Source organism: Leptonychotes weddellii, chromosome 14, assembly GCF_054177405.1.
Source record: "Leptonychotes weddellii isolate Sample4059 chromosome 14, ASM5417740v2, whole genome shotgun sequence".
Lineage (NCBI taxonomy): Eukaryota > Metazoa > Chordata > Mammalia > Carnivora > Phocidae > Leptonychotes > Leptonychotes weddellii.
In genome coordinates, this window is record NC_138382.1 from 69726964 (window position 1) to 69747225 (window position 20262).

At 44.0% G+C, this 20262-nt stretch overlaps 1 protein-coding gene across 11 annotated transcripts in view; it reads left to right on the forward strand.

The window, feature by feature from the left end:
- The window catches only part of RABGAP1 (RAB GTPase activating protein 1), a 162482-nt gene that overhangs the window by 136004 nt on the left and 6216 nt on the right, over positions 1 to 20262 (forward strand). For all 11 annotated transcript variants that reach the window (XR_014140151.1, XM_081803545.1, XM_081803539.1 and 8 more), the window contains 4 exons: positions 8742 to 8834; positions 9494 to 9604; positions 18627 to 18731; positions 19563 to 19646. Coding sequence is in view for 10 of the 11 variants with exons in the window: in XM_081803545.1 (XP_081659671.1) it covers positions 8742 to 8834; positions 9494 to 9604; positions 18627 to 18731; positions 19563 to 19646 (393 nt within the window). In the remaining variant the exon portion in view is untranslated. The remainder of the gene's footprint in view (positions 1 to 8741; positions 8835 to 9493; positions 9605 to 18626; positions 18732 to 19562; positions 19647 to 20262) is intronic.

Genomic DNA, 20262 nt, shown 5'->3' on the forward strand with positions numbered 1-20262 from the left:
TAAATGAATATGCTGCTGAGTTTCTACCAAGTGTTGTCTTATGAAGAGTTGGAGAGTTAACGTGGCTTTGGAGAAGGCTTAAAATAGCTTCCAGCTGAAGGTTTTACCTTTTAGGTTTTCAGTAGCTTGAAACACTTTAATAATATATGGATCCTTTATTTCCATAGTCCAGGTTGGAGGTGTCTAATATCTTTTTTTTTTTTTTTGCCTGTGCTTTCAAGGAGTTAAGGTAGACAAGGCTGCACAGCACACATATTTTGTGCTTAGATACATAATTCCTTCTGGCCCTGGAGAACTCTGCATGGCTGGGGTACACTTTGGATGATTCCCCCTACTTGCATATGGTTTCGGGTGAGAAAGTAATTTTTCTTAAAATTGATTCACGGTGTGGAAAGCCTGCATATTGAAAAGGACATGAGAATGAAATTGTTCTGCTAAAAGGCGGGATGCAGTGTAGTTAGTGATGGTTACTTGTACTCTGGTAGGTATATTAATGCCAAAAATTATTAAGAGAAATATAGGCAGTAGTTGAGCCAATTATTGGCAAAGAACCTCAGGCACAGTGATAATTTGCTAGCTCAAAAATAAGGAAACTCATCAGCAGGCTCAGTCATGAGCCCTGCATTATGTGGACTGCATCATGTGGGAGTGCCTCCGTCAGCAGGAAAGGACAAACGATCATCTGTGGGTTTGGAGCCCCCTCTAGACATGGAGAAGGGGATTCTTGCTTTATGAATGGCTTGGAAACTAGCTTTTGAACTTTCTGGTGTAGAATTTAGAAAAGAAACATTGGCTTTGTAACTCATTGAAATCCCATTCCATTATTTTTTAATTTCTTAAATATTGTGGCTTGGTTTTCTCAGTTGTACTTCCTGACTAGGGTGGGAATTAGGAATACTTTGCCTCACATGCCAGTTGAGCAAACAGTTACCTACTTTTGTTGCTGTTGTGTTTTAACAGTTTGATGTTGTAATTTCCGGTATTTGTGTAGTTTTTATGGATATCTCCTTTCTTCCCTTCAGTTCCCTGTGAGGTATGCAGGGCAAGTCAAGTGTGGCACCTGAGGCTTATAGAAGTTAAGTGACTTACCCACTGGACCTAGCTGGGCAGTGATGGGGGCCCTTGTGGAATTCAGGCCTTCTGACTCCACATTCCCAGAGCCTTCCACGCCATTGTGTGGCCTCTTAACTGCAGACTTGCAGTAGGAATTAAGTCAGGTGTGGCAATATCTGAAATGGCCACCAGGCGGGGGTGTTGCTCAAAAAGGTCTGTATTCCTTTCTGCCTGTGTGTCTTCCTTTTCTCTATAAATCTTTGTGTCAATCTTTACTTGCCTCTTTCTTAATTTCTCTCTTTTCAGTCCTTTTACTTCTCCCCTTCTCGCTCTTGCTCCTTACTTTTATTATGGAACTGAAATATTTTGTTTACTTAAAGAGTCTTAGATCCTCTGCTCTTAATCTCAAATTTAACAGCATACATCAGAATTCATTGAGCTGTCCATTGAGTTGCTCTCCCTTTATGGGTCATTGTCTTGAGATAGAAAGATCGTTTCCACTTCTGATAGAAGATCTAAAAGGAATTTCACTTTTTTTTTTTTTAAAGATTTTCTTTTTAAGTAATCTCTACAGCCAACGTGGGGCTCAAACCCACAACCCCACGATCAGAAGTCCCATGCTCCACCAAATGAACCAGCCAGGCACCCCAGGAATTTCACTTTAAATAGATTGTTCCAGGAGATCATCAGTGGTCCTAGGAGTTCCATAACTCTTTCATACTCATAACTGGGCTATGCATCGTATTTAAAGGGAGAAAATGGGGAAAAATTAATTCGTAGGTCTTAAATTTTTTTGATTCAAGAAATATGAGAGCAACTGGTTTTTTGAGATGTTTGAGAGAAGTCAGATACGTAAGGCTAGTTCAGAAGAAGTAGGAGCCATAACAGAGATGGCCGGTGGGTTTCTTAGAACAAACCTGAGTTTGAAAACTTGACCCTTTCACTCTGGAATCCTATCTGAGGTGAAATGGATCTTCTGAACCATTGATTGCATCATTGGGATGTGTTATTTCAAACTTAAAGTGAATGTGCAAGACTTCAAACAACCTATAGGAAAAGATATTACAGAAACCAAATAGCAGTGTCTCCAAACTAATGTAATCCTAACCATTTGGTCTTTGGAGAAACAGAAAACCCTGGCATTTGGAAATATTTGCCTTTGGGGGATATTTTTATTCAGGAGCTAAAAGTAGTATTAGTTTGAACTTCATCTCTGCTCAGATCATTTGTATATTAGTGTATGTTAGGATTTTAAGCTCTATGATTGCAGTGCCTTCATCAGTGTTGCTTCTTAATGTGTTCACAGAATCTTGCGTAGTGTCTGCACATAGTGACTCAATCCTTACAGTGATCATATGAGGTCATTTTACAGATGCATATACTGAAGCTTAGAGAATTGAAGAAAACTCTCGAAAGGTGTAAAGTTAAGAAGTGATGGAGCTGGGGTTAGATCCCAGGAATTTCAGACTCTAAAGTCAGTGCTTACCATCAGTGTGCCATCCTGGAAAGGAGGGATTGAATGAATGGGACAGGGGCTCCTTGTATTTTTGGTGATGTTTGTCTTGTAATGGCGGGTAAGCTCAGTCTCTGTCAGTTTAGCTCAGTTGTAGCAAAGTTTAGCTAAGTTCAGTTTTCCTTATGACTAGATGAGGCTATAGTTTTACCTCTGTGCTTGTTTTCTACCTTTTAGATTGAATTTCATGAAACTTCTGAGTGAGAGCTCTTTTTCTCTGTAGTGAACTCTAAATTTTGCTTGTTGTCACAAGGGGAGCAGTGCCCACTACCTTCTTATTTTATTTCAATAAGCTGGTCTCTCTTGGTTCTTATCTGTATTTGGGTTCTCTGCTACTAATTTGCTACTTGCATTTTAGAAAAATACTCAGATGTTAGAACCAGAATGCCTAATTAAGTGATCTTTGAGGGAGTTTGAGCCTGAACTATTTGAACAAATTAAATAAAAGGGCTCAGAAATTAAATAGGATGTTGATTTGTTTCAAGTGGTTATGAGTGCAGGCCTTGGAGTCCCACGGACCTTGGCTCTCATCCTGGCTCTGCCTCTGCTCTGTGACCCAAGGTAGGTTAACACGGCAGGGTTGTAGAGAGAGAAGTCAGATGATGCCTTTAAAATAGCCGATGTTCTACTGATGACCATTATTATCAGCATCATCCATGCTCATTTGGCCTGCCCTGTTTGACCTCCTCTGCCCAGACATCTACTTTCCTTAAGTCCATTCACAGCAACAAACATTTGTAGATTTTCTTACGTGCCAAGAACTGAACATACTACAGAGATGGATGAGAAACAATTATCGCAGATTTGTGTTCTTGTGCTGCTCTTGCCACCTAATGGACTGGGTCCTTGGCTTTTGACATGTCACTTTATCTATCAAGGTCTCAGTTCCCCATCAGTAAAGTGAAGTGATCTCAGTTGTTTGGGGGATTAAATAAAATAGTAGGTGTAGAGGTATCTTATTATCTTGAAAGTCCTATGTAAATCTCAGGTTTTTAAATCAGTAACTAAAAAGTGAAGTCCCTGCCATTAGAATTCTAGAAAAGGAAGATGGATTTGTGTCAGATTTCTTTATTTAGCAGTGAGGACTTTGGGTTCAAGATCTCCTCAGTGTACCAGACATCTTCATACCCACCCACTCACCTGCACAGTATACTTCACCCCTGCCATGTAGAGCTACTAATAACATTCAACCTCGCGCCTTTCCTGGACTACCTGTGACTCTAGCCCAGTGGGGATTCCCACCTGCAACAGGTTCTTAAGCCAAACTTGTAAATCAGCTCCCATTTCCTCTCCACAGCCTATTTCCTGCTCTCCGGTGTTAAATAGACTTATTTAAATGGCTCATTGCTTGCAGAACATGTTCAGAGGGTAACTCTGTCTCTGAGGACAAGAATGTAGATATTAATAATAACACATAATAACTACCCTTTTAATTAAAAAGACCTCATGTGCTAGGCTCTCTTCTGAGCTCTTGATATGTTTTATATCATGTGATCCTCCTAACAGTAGTCCTCATAGGACTGTTGGAATTTTCTCAGACGAGGAACCTGAGGCTGAGGTAAGGCAGCTCACCCTCAGTGACGGAGTGAGTCAGTGGTAGAACCAGAGCTCAGGCCTGGGTTTGTCCACCTACAAAGCCCAAGCTCTCGGTGACAGACTGTCCCACTTCCCCCGACCCATGTCAGTGACCACTCTCACTTTATCAGATCAGGTACCAGCTCTCCTGGGGCAGGTAGCACATGTTTTAAGAGAGAGCATTATCCAATTCCTGTGACAGAGAAAGAGGTGTTTGGGATTAAATACGTACTTCTACCAAAATATCAAACTGGCATGGTACAAGTCTCCACCTTCTCTCTGATTCAGGATTTCTTAACTTGGGACTGTGGGTGGCCTCTGGGAGCTCATGAGTCCTCTAAAATGGTATGCAGAATGCTTTACTGCTGGTGTAGGGTTGAGGCAGAGTTGGCTTCTGTGCTCTTTTGTGTCTTTTTAAGATTTTATTTATTTGAGACAGAGCGCAAGAGTGTGCAGGTGCACAAGGCAGGAGGAGGAGCAGAGGCAGAGGGAGAAGCAGACTCCCTGCTGAAGCAGGGAGCCCGACACGGGGCTCAATCCCAGGACCCTGGGATCAGGACCTGAGCCGAAGGCAGACGCTCAACCAGACTAAGCCACCCAGGCGCCCTGGCTTCTGTGCTCTTTTACAGGAACAGTGCTTTCATGGGAACCACGGCTTTCAGGAGACTTTCAAAATAGTACTGTCTCTAACAGTGTTAAGAAACAATGTACTAATTGCAGTGGGACATAAAATTGGTTTTATCTAAATTACAAACATAGTCTTATCCCAGGAAATTATATTAGAGTTTTTCCCCCGCGAAGTACATTCAAACAGAACAAATTTCAAAACTAAGCTTCTTTGAGGGCAAAAATATCTGTGTGTGTGGAGCTGTGGCTTTCCCAGCCTTCTGATAGGAGTCCACTAATAGTGGGTATGCTTCAGAGCTCTGGGGCTGAGTCCATAGCCGCCCTGCTTCCTGAATTCAATTAAAATGTTATTGGGATAAGTAAGAGATCAAATGAACCTTAGACTTTTAAGAGTGGGGACTTTGTTCATTGAGCATTTTCATGCTTGCGGTCTATGAGGCATTAGGAATTTTATAGTAAATAAAAATCCCTACCTTTATGGAGCTTGCATATTGTGTTCTGTATACATCTTTGTATCACTAATGCCTCACAAGGAACACTGCTCAACTGTTGGATAAATAAATGTCCTGCTGCATCCTTATTAGGTTAAAAGGAAGGCCATTGGCTTTGATTTTCACCATCTGATTATTGAGTCCCAATTATGATCCAGGCATTGAGCTAGGTACAGGAGATATGGGGTAAGCAAAACAAGATGTGGCCTGTTTCCCAGTGGGAAGACAAGACAATCAAGTAAGCACATAAATAATTGTGAACTTGGACAGGTGCCATGAAGGAATTGACTTGATGTTATGAGAATATATAATGAAGACCTGGCCTGATAGGGGGAAGAAGTTGCTGGGGAAGGGTACACTAAAGTGACGTTAGAGCTCAGATCTGAAAGGTGAATAGGAGTGAACCAAGTGCGGGGTTGTCCAGGCAGGGGACCAGGCTTGCACTGTATGTTCACTGTGGTTGCCATTTCTGTTCAGAAGATAGGTTGATGCAAAGAAGAGGGGGTCCTTTCTCATTACTTTAACAAGCATTTGTGGGCACTCTCTTTGTGCATGGGCAGGGGATGACGAGTGAGATAGTTCTGACCTGGGGAACGCACTGATAATGGGACAGACAGGCTGAGAGGTGCTGGTTTCTCTGGGGTGCAGCCTAATAAGGAGGCTGGAATTGTGGCTTTTGCAGCTGGTACCTCTTGGTTCCCCATTTGGGTATCAGGCATCTGCCTTTTCATGGGGTCCATTCCTCAGAGGAAGCCTGAACTAGTTGGCTCTGGTATATAGCTGCCCATGCTCCGAAAGTGAGGATCAGGTGTGAACCCATTATAAGCTGTGTTGGTTTTATTTATCTTTTGTCTGTGGTGGGGGTGGGGTGAGGGGTAAGGGGGTAAGAGAGGGGGAGACCAGGAACAAGTGAGGATGAGAAATGGAAAAGCAAGCCAGAGCTGGTGAAGTCAGAACTCTGGACCAGTGAGGAAGGTGGTGGCGGTCTGTTTGTATCAGTCCTAAGGGGTGACCCCTGAGGACTGACTCAGAAGCACAGGTGGGGACCACTATCTAGAGAAGTGAGCAAGAAGAGCTCTGTCTTAGAGAAGTCTAGAATAATTAAGAGAATTATTTTTAAACAAGCATTTATTTTGTTTCTTTTTTAAAAGATTTGAGAGAGAGAGAACAAGCAAAAGAGAGAACGTGAGCAGGGGAGGGGCAGAGGGAGAGGGAGAAGCAGACTCCCTACTGAGCAGGGAACCCTATGTGGGGCTCGATCCCAGGACCCTGGGATCATGACCTGAGCTGAAGGCAAATGCTTTAACCAACTGAGCCACACAGGTGCCCCTATTTTGTTCAATTAATTATAAAAATAAATCGTACTCAAGGCACAAAATTTGGAGAATGTGGGAAGTACATAAAGAAATGCCTGTATCTTATCATGAAAATGTCAGAACCAAAATGAGATAGCATGAGTAAAGGATCTGGCATCTCTCAGGTACCCAGTGTATAATAATGCTGTTACAGTGCTGAGGCAGAGTCAACCCTTTGGCTCGGAGAATGAGGCATTTATCTTAAGGGATAAGGAAATGTAGAAGAAATTATTTTGTAATTAGCTTTTTATAATGTATGTTTATGGGGAAAAAATGTTAGCTCTTCCTTACTCCAGCATGAGAATGAGAAGTTAAAGAATCCTGCAGATTTATGAGAATGTTTTGTAGGATGTAGGGTCAACTCTTTTTTTTTTTTTTAAATCAAGCACTGGGGGGGCCTCCTAACCACTGTGCTCCCTTGTCAGTTATCCAGACTGGGCGCAGAGAACTCTGGGAGGGAGTGTTTGCTTGCCCACAGGCCTCATTTATTGTCTGTTCCTCTACTATTGATCTGTTTGGATTGTTTATAAATTTACTGATCACACCAGTGTTTTACTTAGGTGCTTTCTTTGTGAATCACTTATGTACACAAACATTTACCCCAGCATTGTCCTTCAACCACAGAGGATCTGGCTTTAAAGATGTCACTGTCCAGCTTGTGGCCTCACCCCAAGTGTTTAATGGGCATCTCTCTAAAGATGGCAGCCAGGGCATAGGGTTATGTTCCTGGCTGCCTGCCCACAGGCAGTAGCCAGACTCCAGGAATAAGCTCTGACTGAGGCAGACCTGTAAACATCTGACAAGGGCAGTGTCCAGAGAGTCAGTGGGAGGAAACAGGCAGCTCCAGTGAGATGGAAAGGGAATCCTGGAACAAGAGACTGGAGATGCTGCACACTTGGGGCTGTCCTGTCCCCTTTCGAGGTCTCTGTTTCTTTGCCTGTAAGATAAGGAAGTTAGACTAGCACAGCTCTGAGATTCCTAATTACCCAGACCTGGGGGCGCTGAAAGTCAGATTTGTGAGCCAGCCATGCCGTGCTGATTATGTTAAAGTCTTGGGAGGGAGTGAGTGTTGGCTTTATAATCAGTTGTTATATTGCACATACTGATTTTAGCACTTCTCTATTTCTTATATTTCAAAGTATTTAAAGGTGTAATTTAAAAAATACCAAAGGGAATGGGTTAGTGGTTTAGAGGAAGGAATCAAAAGAGTAAGAGTTGCATCTTGAAGGGATGCCTTTGGTTATGTTTAGATTGAAGGAAAAAAGAGGCTAGCCTGTAAGCGGGTGGGGGCGGGTTGGGGACTGTTTAGGTAGAAGGAGAGACAAGAGAATAAAGAGAGATGATTTCCTGGACGGGAGAAAGGTCCTTTGGTCATGTTAAAGAATGAAAGGCAGGAATTTTGAAGTCTAGTTGGGGAGAGTTAGGACCCACTGGATGGAGTGAAAAAGAAACTACTAGTGACTTTCAAGAGAGTACTTTCTATAGAGTAGTCAGAGCAAAAGGTTGATTTAGAGAGGTTAAAGAGGCCATGAAGCACTGGAAGTGGAATGTATACACCTGTGGTTTGCCATGGCTGGTAAGAAGCAGCTTGAGAGCAAGAGGACAGTAGTTGGGTGGGGCAGAAGAGCAGCTAAGTAGAATGGTCAGTGGAATGGTGTTTTTAAGGGCAGAGAGAATTGTGTCTATTTGATAGCAGCACAGAAGGAGCTAGTAGGGAGGGAAGGTGATCAGTGTAGGGTAGTGTGGTGAGTGCAGCTTGGACTTTGCATGGAGTTTAGCTGCCTGGGCTCCACTCCCATATCTGCCAGTCCTTAACTGAGTGACCTTGGTCAAATTACATAACCTCCTTAAGCCTCCAGTAAGTTGCCTATAAAATGAGGATGGTAATACCATATCTTGTCGAGGTATCCTGAGGTCACAGATTGAAAGCACCTTGCAGCAGTGCTGGTGTATGCAAAATAAAATGGTGGAGGAAGAGGGTGATGATTAGGGACAACAGGACTCAGAGCTCAGGTTGGAGGGGCTACACCACTTCCATAGTGACTGAAGATGCCCAGGTCAGCGCAGGCCCTGAGACAGCTACCACTTTCTGATACTTTTTAATTTGTGCTGTGGTTTATCCTACAGATTAGTCAGAAGAAGTTGAAAAAATATGAAAAAGAGTATCACACCATGAGGGAACAGCAGGCCCAACAAGAAGACCCTATCGAGCGATTTGAGGTTCGTTTGCTTATGGCCTGGGTCGATGTGAAGAGCTTTCATTTCAGCCTTTCATTTCCTGTAATCGTGCCTGTAACTGGCTTTGCTGAGTTCTTTTAAATTTAAATTCAGATCCACTGTTTCTAGGTTCAAGTTTCAGTTTGAATTTGCAAATGAGAAAGTAAGATCTATGGTGCTTTAGATTTTTTTTTTTTTTTTTTTTTTAATTTGAGACAGAGAGAATGAGAGAGAGAGAGCACATGAGAGGGGGGAGGGTCAGAGGGAGAAGCAGGCTCCTTGCTGAGCAGGGAGCCCGATGCGGGACTCGATCCAGGGACTCCAGGATCATGACCTGAGCCGAAGGCAGTCGCTTAACCAACTGAGCCACCCAAGCGCCCAGATCTATGGTGCTTTAAACCAGCTGCCTAGATTGTCACAGTTCAGTAGCCTTTCGTCACGGTTAATCAGAAGTAGCTGCTTGACAAGGTCACTGGGACCAGTTAAGTATTTCTCATCGGAGATAGAAAAGAAGAAATTGTTGCTTGCTAGCATTTTAGGACCAGCCACTCCTCCCATGATTTACATAGGACTCAGAAATGAGTTTTGAGGGTTAACCCTGAGAAGTTGTCATTGCCATCTGATTTTTACATGTCTGTAACTAGTTTCTTTCTACCCTTCAGCGGGAGAACCGGCGTCTACAAGAAGCTAACATGAGGTTGGAACAGGAAAACGATGACTTAGCCCATGAGCTGGTGACCAGCAAGATTGCGCTGCGGAAGGACCTGGATAACGTGAGTCTGACGTGGCCAAAGGGATGGATTATTTTGAAACTCTCAGCTTCTCCCTTTATCAAGTCCAGTCCTTGAATTGTAGTGTCTCTTGTCCTAGTGTGTCACCTGTGAAGTGTCCCTCTTGCAGAACCACTTGCTCGTGTCACTCTAGCTTCCCTCCTTTCCTTCAGGGGTTTCCCTGTAAGCCCTCCCTCCCACACTCTTCTCTTGTTACACAGGCCGTCCCTGAACTCCTTTTCCACCAGTGTTTGATGACAGGCTTTTTGACTAATTCTTATGTTCCGACAATTGACAGTAGCATTTAATCATTATCCTTTACTTACCTTCCCTAAGAAGAGATTCTGTTATCCTGCATATTAGGTGCTTGTTGAATAAGCATTGCTAATTGTCAGTGCTTCAGCAGCTTGTGGTTTCACCAGTAAGTTCAGTTGGCAGATGTTCTTTCTTTGCTTCTCCTAATCTTAAAAAGTTCAAGATGATGGCTTTCCTGGCAGGATATTTGTCCCATTTTCTATACTACAAGCCTCCCTTTGAAAAAGTGTGGTCTTTAATTCATCGTTTAGGTCAGAAGTTGGCAAACTTTTTCTCTGAAGGGATGGATAGTAAATATTTTAGGCTTTGTGGGCCATATGGTCTCTGTTGCAACATCAAACTCTGCCATCGGCACAGAAGTAGCCGTAGACAATAAGTAAAGGAATGAGCATGGCTGTGTTCCAATAAAACTTTATTTACGAGAATAGGTAGAGGCTGGATTTGGCACATGGACTGTAGTTTGCCAACATCTGACTCATATTTCCCTGTGAGGCTCCTAAGATTACTGTTCTGTTCATTGGTTTCCTAAGGTTCTAGAGAGAGGCTCTCTGTTAAGGGTTTACAGGGGACTTACATGATATGTTGAACCCCGTAAGATCTATGAACTTCACAAGGTCCTTGACATCCACCAAATGTGTATGAAAATACTGTGTTCTGTATTTCTTTGAAAGTCTGTACTTCAGTTAGATTCTCAAAGTGGCTCACACATCAGATGAAGAGAGAGCAAGATGGTGGTATCTACCAGTTTTTATTTTCTTTAGAAATAGAGTTGTAGAGTAAACAGTTTTGAGCAGACCTGTTTTTTTTTTAAGATTTATTTATTTATTTGAAAAAAAAAAAGATGTATTTATTTGAGATGGAGAGTGCGGGGGCGGGGGGGATTGGAGGAAGGGCAGAGGGAGAGGGAAGGAGAGCGACCCTGAGATTACAACCTGAGCCAAAACCAAGAGTTGGATGCTTAACCGACTGCACCACCCAGGCACTCCGAATAGACCTGTATTCTAATACCACTCTCCATTCAAGTAGAGCAAAAAGTGGGAAGGTGGAGTATCAGCTGCGTCCCATGGTACAGGGAGAGCGCCATGACTATAGTGAATGTGAAAAGCACCGCCAAACACAGCCAGCCCAGGCAGTGTTCCTTCCTCTTGCTTGTCAGCTACACATGGCTGCAGGTGACTGGGAAGGCTGCTTTTTCCAGTTTCGGGGAGGGGGGGAGGCAGTTTCGAGGTCATTAACCCTCAGTAACCGGAAACTGGAGCCCTGACTGCTTCATGGTTTAACACAGTCTGGCCCTTAGGTTTGAGTCCCCACCTTCTGGTGCAGATTCCTGGCCTGCCCTGTTCTTTGTAGGAGCGCTGGAGGAATGGTCCCCTCCTTGTTGAGGCCTTTCTGCCCAGCGCGTGGAGGGAGGCGGCTGGCGCTGAGCAGCATCTACTGAAGCCAGGCCACAGCGCGCACCTAAGGTGCCCCACAGCAGCTGGACATCATGCAGGAAGGAGGTGAAAAAGACAAAAGAAAATGGGTCCTGGATAGGAGCTTTGTGTTCAAAAAAATTGTATGAAGAGGCAACTTGAGCTAAGATCCCGGGCGGATTGTTTAGTTTGAGCTGCTGCATGGTCACCTGCCAGGCCCAGCCATCACACTGATGTTCCCCTGTTGAAGGTGGGCACAGACTTCTCGTGTTCTTGAAGTCTGCTCCTAAATGGTGTAAACCTTTTTTCAAGTTGTCTTATCCTGAGACGGTAAAGAGCTAGATTCTTTAACATTCCTGATACCAGGAGTGAGAAATAGTCAGAATAATGTGAACTCCCATTTCCTGATGATCTGTGTGACCAGCACTGTGATAAGCACTTTGCTGACATCTAGTATCTCTTACCCTTGCCTCAGCCTCGTGAGGAGAGTTACATGAGCCCCACTGATAGATGAGGATTTTTGTAACAGTCGTGAAACTTGAGATTCAGAGAGAGATGGAGGCGCCGGGGAGAAAGCAGAGCCAGGAATCTAACCCAGGCCCATCTGATTGGAATGCCCCAGACTTGTCTACGATGCCACGCTGTCTTCAAAATAAATATGGAACAAGAAGCTACGATTTGGTGTAATAACTACATCAAAAACATACATAGTGACACATAACAAGCAAATGTTTCCTAAGCACTTACCAAGTTCTAGGCATTGCTCTAAGTGCTTTTGTCCTCAAAACAACCCATGTTGTGTCAGGGATACACTATGATCCCCGTTTTACTGATGAGGAAACTGAGGCATAGTGTGACATTTCAGATTGAAACCCAAATGGCCTGACACCAGAGGTCACACTCCTAACTTGGCTCAAAGGAGCAGGGCTCCTACTGCCCTTAGGGCTCAGGAACTTCAAACTGGGGTTCCCTCCTCCAGCCGACTACTACAGTGCTGAGAAGACAGACCTTCCCCACACTGGACGTGGAGTCCCTTGCCAAGTCTGTCTTCTCTTGTTCTTCAGAATCATCACTGAAAATCAGCTAGGTTCTGAAGTGAGGGGCATGGGGTCCTCTCACCCCCTTTTTTGGTTTGTTTTCAGCCTTCAGGGACTCAGGTTTTTTGGGGGTTTTTTTGAGAGAGAGCACATGAGTAGGGAGAGGGACAAGTAGACTCCCTGCTGCAGGGCTCGATCCCAGGACCCGGAGGTGATGACCTGAGCCACCAAGCTGCCCCCTCAGTCAGGTTTTTGAAAGAAATTCATTATTTTTAGCTTTTCCCTTTTTGCGTCCCAGAGTAAAACTCTGGCGTATGCCTTACCAGGTTTCCAGAACACTCTTTGAATTTTCAGTTGATGTTTTATGTCACTTTTGTTACAGGAGAAATTGCTAGTTAGCCACGGAGTCCCCAGGTGAGCCCAGCCATGCTGTCTCCTCTATGAAACGGGAGTCCTGCCCAGACCTAACATTGCACAGGGCCAGCAGGACCATACCTGAGTCCCCTCTGGCACACTGTCTACACTGAGTGTAATCAAAGTGAGGGAAACACTCAGGAGCCCACCTGCCAAGATTTACAGTCTGGCTACACTGCACGCTAGATCTGTGACCTTGAGCAGCTTGCAAACCTTTACTGAATGAATTACTTTGGCTTCTTTATAAAAAATCGATTGTATGGATGCTCTCCTCAATTCCATACCTGCTCCATTGATCTATATGTGTATCCTCACGCTAACACCATAGTCTTAATTACTATAGCTTTACAATCTGAAAATCAGGTCATGGAGTCCTCTAACTTCATTGTTCTTTTTAAAAAATAGTTTGGCTGTTCTGTCATTTACATTTCCACATAAGCACTAGGATCAGTTTGTCAGCTTCTAGAAATAAAAGACTCTGGGGTTTTGAGTGGGGTGGCATTGAACCTGTAAATCAGCTTGGGGAGAGTTATCATCTGAATAATAATTGGACTTTCCAACCCATGAATAGGTTATAATTTTCATTTATTTGTGTCTTTTTCAATTTCAGCATTGTTTTTTAGTTCTCAGTTAACAAAGCTTGCACATTTTTTAATTTATTGTAAAGGATCTTGTTTTCCTAACGGCGTTTTCAAATTGTTTATTGCTAGTCTCTAGAAAGAAAATTGATTACATGACCTTCTGTCCTATGACCCCGCTGAATTCACTTACAATTCTAGTAGCTTTTTTGTTTACTATTTAAGATTTTCCACGTACACGGTCATTTCATCTCTGAATAAAGACAGTTTACTTCCTTTCAAGTCTTTATGCCTTTTTTTTTTCCTTGCCTTCTTGCACCGACCAGGATCTTCAGAACAATGTTGAATGGAAAGAGTGGGCATCATTGCTTTGTTCCAGGCATCACCTGGAGGGTTTTCATAGATCAGGTTGAGGAAGTTCTCCTTTCTTCCTGTTTGTTGAGTTTTTGTCATGAATGGGTGTTGAATTTTGTCAGATGCTCTTCCTGCATCTGTTGAGATGATTATTTGCTATTTCTCCTAATTCTGTGACTATGGTGATGTAATTTTCAGTGTAAACCAACTTTTGCATCCCTAGGAAACTTGGGGTTTCCTTTTTTTTCCTTAATATTTTTAATTAAACTTTTTGTGTTCAATGGGAAGTATTTGTCTGGAGTTTCCATAATGTTTTGTCTTGTTTTGGTATCAGGGTAATGATGGCCTTCTAAAATGAACTGGGAAGTGCCCCCTCCTGTTTTCTTAAGGAATTTGTGTAGGATTATTCCTTGATTAAATCTTTGATTCCCTAGTAATGCCATGTGGGCCTGGACTTTTCTTAGGAAATTATTTAATTATGAATTCAGTTTATTTCCAGATAATGAAAATTTTCTAATTCTTGTGTCTGTTTTTATAATTGTGTCTTTCCGATAACTTAATCATTTTAGTTGTCAAAGGTGTTGATAAAAGTCATTGTTATTTCCTTACTCTTTTAATGTTTATAGGATCTGTTGAGATGTCTTTCATTCCTGGTAAGAGTAATTTGTGTCTTTTCTCCTTTTTCCTTAATCTGACTAGGAATTTATCAGGTGTGTTGGTTTCTTCAAAACCCAGTTTTTGGTTTGATTTTATTCTCTCTTTGTTTTGTTTCATTGATTTCTGCTTTTCGTTATTTTTTCCTAGCTTCATTTTTTATTTAATTTGCTCCTTTTCCTAGCTGATCTTTTTTTTTTTTTTTAAGATTATGTATTTTAGAAGAGAAAGAGCGACCACACACGCAGGGGGAGGGGCAGAAGGAGAGAGGGAGAATCTCAAGCAGACTCCCCACTGAGCGCAGAGTCTGGGCTAGACTCAGGACTCGATCCCATGATCCTGAGATCGTGACCTAAACTGAAATTAAGAGTTCAACACTTAACCGACTGAGCCACCCAGGCACCCCTGCTCTTTTTCTAGCTAGTCTTTTTAGTTCTAGACCCTGTTTTTCTAAAATAAGCATTTAAAGTTATAAATCTCCCTGAAGCACTCTTTCAGCTGCATCCCACACATTCTGATATGTTTTTATTTTCATTCAGTTCTTACTATTTTTTCTTTGACCTGTGAATTGATTAGTAGTGTATTGTTTAATTTTCAACTATTAGGGATTTTTCCCAGAAATCAATCTTCCTCCCTCCCTCCCTTCCTTTTTCTTTCTTTTTTTTTTAGATTTCATTTATCTATTTGAGAAAGCAAGAACAAGCAAAGGGGAGGGTCAGAGGGAGCAGGACCCAGGGCCCAATCCCAGGACCTCGAGATCACAACCTGAGCCAAAGCCTAACTGACTGAGCCATCCAGGCACTCCTCCCAGAAATTTTTCTATTGTTAATTTCTAATTTAATTCAGTTATGATCAGAGTACATATCCTTTCTGATTTTAATCTTTTTAAAATATATTTATGCTTATTTTAGGGCCTACCTTGTGGTCTATTTGGGTGCATGTCCCACATGTCCATTTGCAAGTGGAAAATGTGTGTGTTTTGTTGTTGTGGGTGCAATGTTCTATAAATGTCAGTTTGGTCAAGTTGGTTGAGTTTTTTTTTTTTAAAGATTTTATTTCAGAGAGAGAGCACTAGATGGGGGAGGGTCAGAGGGAGAAGCAGACTCCCCGCTGAGCAGGGAGCCTGATGTGGAACTCAGTCCCAGGACGCTGGGATCATGACCTGAGCCAAAGGCAGATGCTTAACTGACTGAGCCACTCAGGCACCCGAGTATTATTGATTATTGAAATCTTCCATGAACATACTGGTTTTCCCTCTCTACTTGTTCTATCACTTACTGAGAGGACAGTGAGGAAGTCTCTGTGCATTTATTTCACCTTTCAATTATGTTAGTTTTTGTTTCCTATAATTTGAACTTATACATTTCAGATTATTACACCTTCTCAATGGAGCAAGTCTTTTATTATGAAATGTCCCTCTTTGTCCCTAGTAATACTCTGCTCTGAAATCTACTTTGATATTAATAGTCACTCCAACTTTCATGGTATTGCCTGGTATACATCCTTTTCCATCCTTTGTCCTTTAATATATCTGTGTCTTTATATTTAAAACTGTTTTTTGTAGCCAGAGTATAGTTGGGTCTTGCTTATTTTACTCAGTCTGATAATCTCCTCCTTTTATTTTATTTTATTTTTTTTTTTATTTGATAGAGAGAGACACAGCGAGAGAGGGAATACAAGCAGGGGGAATAGGAGAGGGAGAAGCAGGCTTCCCGTGGAGCAGGGAGCCCGACGCGGGGCTCGATCCCAGGACCCTGGGATCATGACCTGAGCCGAAGGCAGACGCTTAACGACTGAGCCACCCAGGCGCCCCATCTCCTCCTTTTAAGTGGAATGTTTAGACCAGTTACATTTAATGTAATTACTTATATAGTAGATTTAAGTCTACCACCTTGTTTATTCTCTGCTGCATTTGCTTTTTCTTTCTTCTTTTCTGCCTCCTTTGGTTTGAAGATTTTTTTTTTTTAAGATTTTATTTATTTATTTGTCAGAGAGCACAAGCAGGGGGTACAGCAGACAGAGGGAGAAGCAGGCTCCCCCCTGAGCAAGGAGCACAATGCGGGACTTGATCCCAGGACCCTGAGATCATGACCTGAGCCGAAGGCAGCTGCTTAACCAACTGAGCCACCCAGGCGTCCCTAAAGATTTTTTTTTTTTTTAAGTAATCTCTACACCCAACATGGGGCTTGAAATCACAGCCCTGAGATCAAGAGTTTACACTCTTCTGACTGAGCCAGGCAGGCACCCCTCTGTCTTCTTTGGTTTAATTGGGTATTTTCATGTTTTCGGTTTATCTCCTCTATTGCCATATTAGCTATTCCAGAGCTCTCCTATCTCCAGGCCTCTGTCCCCCAGCTCCCAACCACCTCAGCATCCCTGGTCCCTTAACTGCCTCCTTGACCTTTTGAGACATGCTCTGTTTGGAACCCTTCACCCTCCTTCTTGGTCCAGAATGTGCCTCTAGGTAGAAACCCAGGGTGATAGTGGGACTCATCTTGTCTTCTTTCTCCCAGGAACCACAGTTCTGCATGTATTGTTTTCAGTGTCTGAAAACAGTAGTTTCATACACTTTGTCCAGTTTTTTGTTTACAGTGGGAGGGTAAATCTGGTCCCTGTTAGTCCTTCATGACAAAAAGTGGAAGTCTGGATTTGTCTTTATTATCTCCAGATGCTCCCTCTTCATATGCTCGTGCAGAGAGAGTGCAGGGAGTGTGGTACCCTGAGGGGACGCTGGTTAGGCAGTCCAGTAGCTTCTGTGCACCTCCCTTTCACACAGCGTTGAGAGTCATCAGCTCTTTGAGAGGTGGCACAAACACTGGGCTTAATGTCATGCCACCTGGTTGCAGATTATAGCTCTGCTGTGTGCGTTGTGAGAACTTGAGGGGAACCAGGGTGGGCAGGGGAGACTTGACTTCAAAGACCCAGTTCATAACCTGGCTGTTTCACACTTCTCAGAATCACTACCATGGTAGTGGTGCTGAGTGACTGAGTGAACATTTGTGTGTGCTCCAGGCTCCAGAGCACTGCTCAGAAAATGGTAATGGAGTCCAGGGGAGAGAGGAGAAAGGTAACAGGTTGCTCCACAGATTGAAGTAAAACCAATCTGTAACAGGACTTAGTTCTCCTTACTAGTTATTTTCTCTGTTGTTTGGTTCTCATTTCCCTTCACTGATAATTGGGTTTGAGCTAGAGAAGGAGCTGACAGGCCACAGCCCAGACAGGACAGGCCTTAACTCTAAGACCCCACTTAATTGCACACATGTGCAGCTTGCCGTAATTAATGGCCTTTTGAGGTTGTGTTATCAAGCCATTCTCAGTTCTCCATGTGAGGCCCCAGCCCTGCAGCTCCTGTTCCTCCCAAAGAAGATACTTCAGAGCAAGTGTGGTGTGGTAGAAAGTGCAGGGGCTCCGTGACACCTCTTCAGCTAGGTGACATCAGAAACGCCATTTAATTTCAGGGAATCCACCTCCATTCGTTGTTAAAAAGGGGGCTGTGTATAAGGAGCCAGCAAAGACCCTCTATATCTAATGCTGTGGGACTAGGAGCTTCTGTCCCATTTCTGTGGCTGCCCTCTGACACGCTCATCTTTGGTTATCCTTGGAATGTCCAGTGTCAGGGACTCCTGCGCCAGGCACAGGTGTATCATTTTCACTTAGACCCACAGATCTACCCACCAGACCTTTGCATGTTTTCAAAAAGAACTGGAGTGGAGGGGGGCATTTCAGATCACGGGTCAGCGAGTGCCAGGAAAGAGGCATCCTCCTTTATCAAGTGATGAGAATGAGATGTAGACCTTGTTTGAGGAAGCAGAGGAAATACTGAGAGTCTCAGGGAAGAAAACCAGGATTTATTATTACTATTAGTGATCATGACTGCTGCCTTTTATTGAGTGTTTACCATCTGCTAGGTGCTGTGCTGTGCTGAGTCCTTCGTGTGCCTTATCCCTCAGATGACAAGCCCGAAGCTCAGAAAGATTCTCAGTGACTTGTCCAAGTGGCACATGGTCAGAGAACGATGGGGGTTGAGCCCAGGCTGTCTTATGCCAAAGGCTGAGCTCCTAACCACTGTCCCGCACAATGTCTGTGCAAAAGACTGGGCCAGGCACTTCTGCATCAGTCTAGTGTCTGTGTGACCTCTGGCATATCTTTCCCCTCTCTGGCTCACTTTCCCTGTCACGTTAAAAAGGGATTGTCCTGAGCAATTCAAATCCCATCCGGTTCTCAATTCTTGTTCTGTGATGGCATCTCTTACATGTTTCAGGCTGAAGAGAAGGCAGATGCACTCAATAAGGAGCTGCTTATGACCAAACAGAAGTTGATTGATGCTGAAGAAGAGAAAAGACGGCTGGAAGATGAGTCCGCTCAGGTAAGGGGAGCGCTGCCCCGCCACGTGCCTCCGTGTCTTGTCAGGGCCTGAGAGTCACGAGTCCAGCTGGCGGCTTCCTGTTGGCACTGGGGGACCACAGACAGCTGGCTTCGGTTTCTCTCCGAAGGCTTTTTCTATTTACTGTGTAAAGCATAATAGTTATTAATAATTAGAGCATAGGTGGAGACACTGGGGCAAAGCCCATCCTTCCTTGGGACAAGAGAAATTCCTGTGTGTCAGCAACTGAATGTAACCAGAAGAGAGTTAGCATTTCTGCAGAAGAAAAGCAGACATATTATAATGTCTGGCTCTTCCCCTACCTGTCCACTGGCACCCCTGCCCCCCACCAAAGAGCAGACTCTGGAAGGCCTGTCTTGAGCCAGCTCTCCACAATCACTTGGGGCCTCAGGATGCTGCACAGCCTGCAGGAAGCTCCTCTTGCCCCCGTGGTTCTCCGTAATGGTGACACTCTCTGGTCTCTGGCAGGACTGCCTGAGGTGAGAGACAACAAGGCACTGTCTCTGTACGGAAGACACAGCAGTCCTCTGAGGAGCTTTAATCTGTTGGGTCTGTGCTGCCTCCTCAGCTCAGGTTCACAGGCAGGGAGGAACCTTAGCCAAAGCCCCACTCCAAAATGGGGTTTGAGCTTTTGGGGAGTTTTGACTTTTCTCTCCCTTTCCTGGCATCAAGACCAGGTAGGTGAAGTACAGCCCTTCCAGAGTAGTCAGGTACTTTTTGGAAAGCCCAGAATGAGGCAGTTAGTGCCAGAGCTTTATATTTTCCTTAAAACATTCACTTTTCCTTTTTTTTTTGTTTTTTTAATGTATATAGTTAAAAGAAATGTGTCGTCGGGAACTTGACAAAGCAGAATCTGAGATTAGAAAAAACAGTTCTATCATTGGTGACTACAAGCAGGTGAGTCTGAGCACCCTGTGAGTGGGCCATGTATTCTGGAAGCCCTGCTTGTCTGGCTAAATGCGTCCCCTCCACATCCGCCTGCCGCCTGCACCGACCGGTGACTTCACTGGGCAAGTGACCTCACTGTTCCTCAGCGCTGACACAGGAGAAATGACCACTGTCCCAGAGAACTGTCGTGAGGATTCCGCAAGATCAGGTCTGTAGAGAGCCAGGCATAGTGCCCAGCATTTATAAACAGGCATTTAAGAAATGAAAGCCACCCTGCCCTTGCGGCCTCGTGTTCACGTGTGGTCACATGCTGTGGAACCACTTCTCTCCCTGGCGGGTTGAGTTTTAAGAACATAACTAAACTGGTCCTGTTCTTTCCTAAACTCGGATCTCGTGCTGACTCGAGAGTCTGTCAAGTGTCTGTAAACCGTCGGCCGTTGAGTGTGGCGCTGACGGATTCCTCACATCCTAGGCCGGTGGATGTGGAGGTGGCACAGCCCATCCTCCTGCCCTGACCTCCTGCCCCGACCTCCTGCCCCGACCTCCTGCCCGAGCTCCTGCCCGACCTCCTGCCCGAGCTCCTGCCCGTCCTCCTGCCCCATCCTCCTGCCCGAGCTCCTGCCCG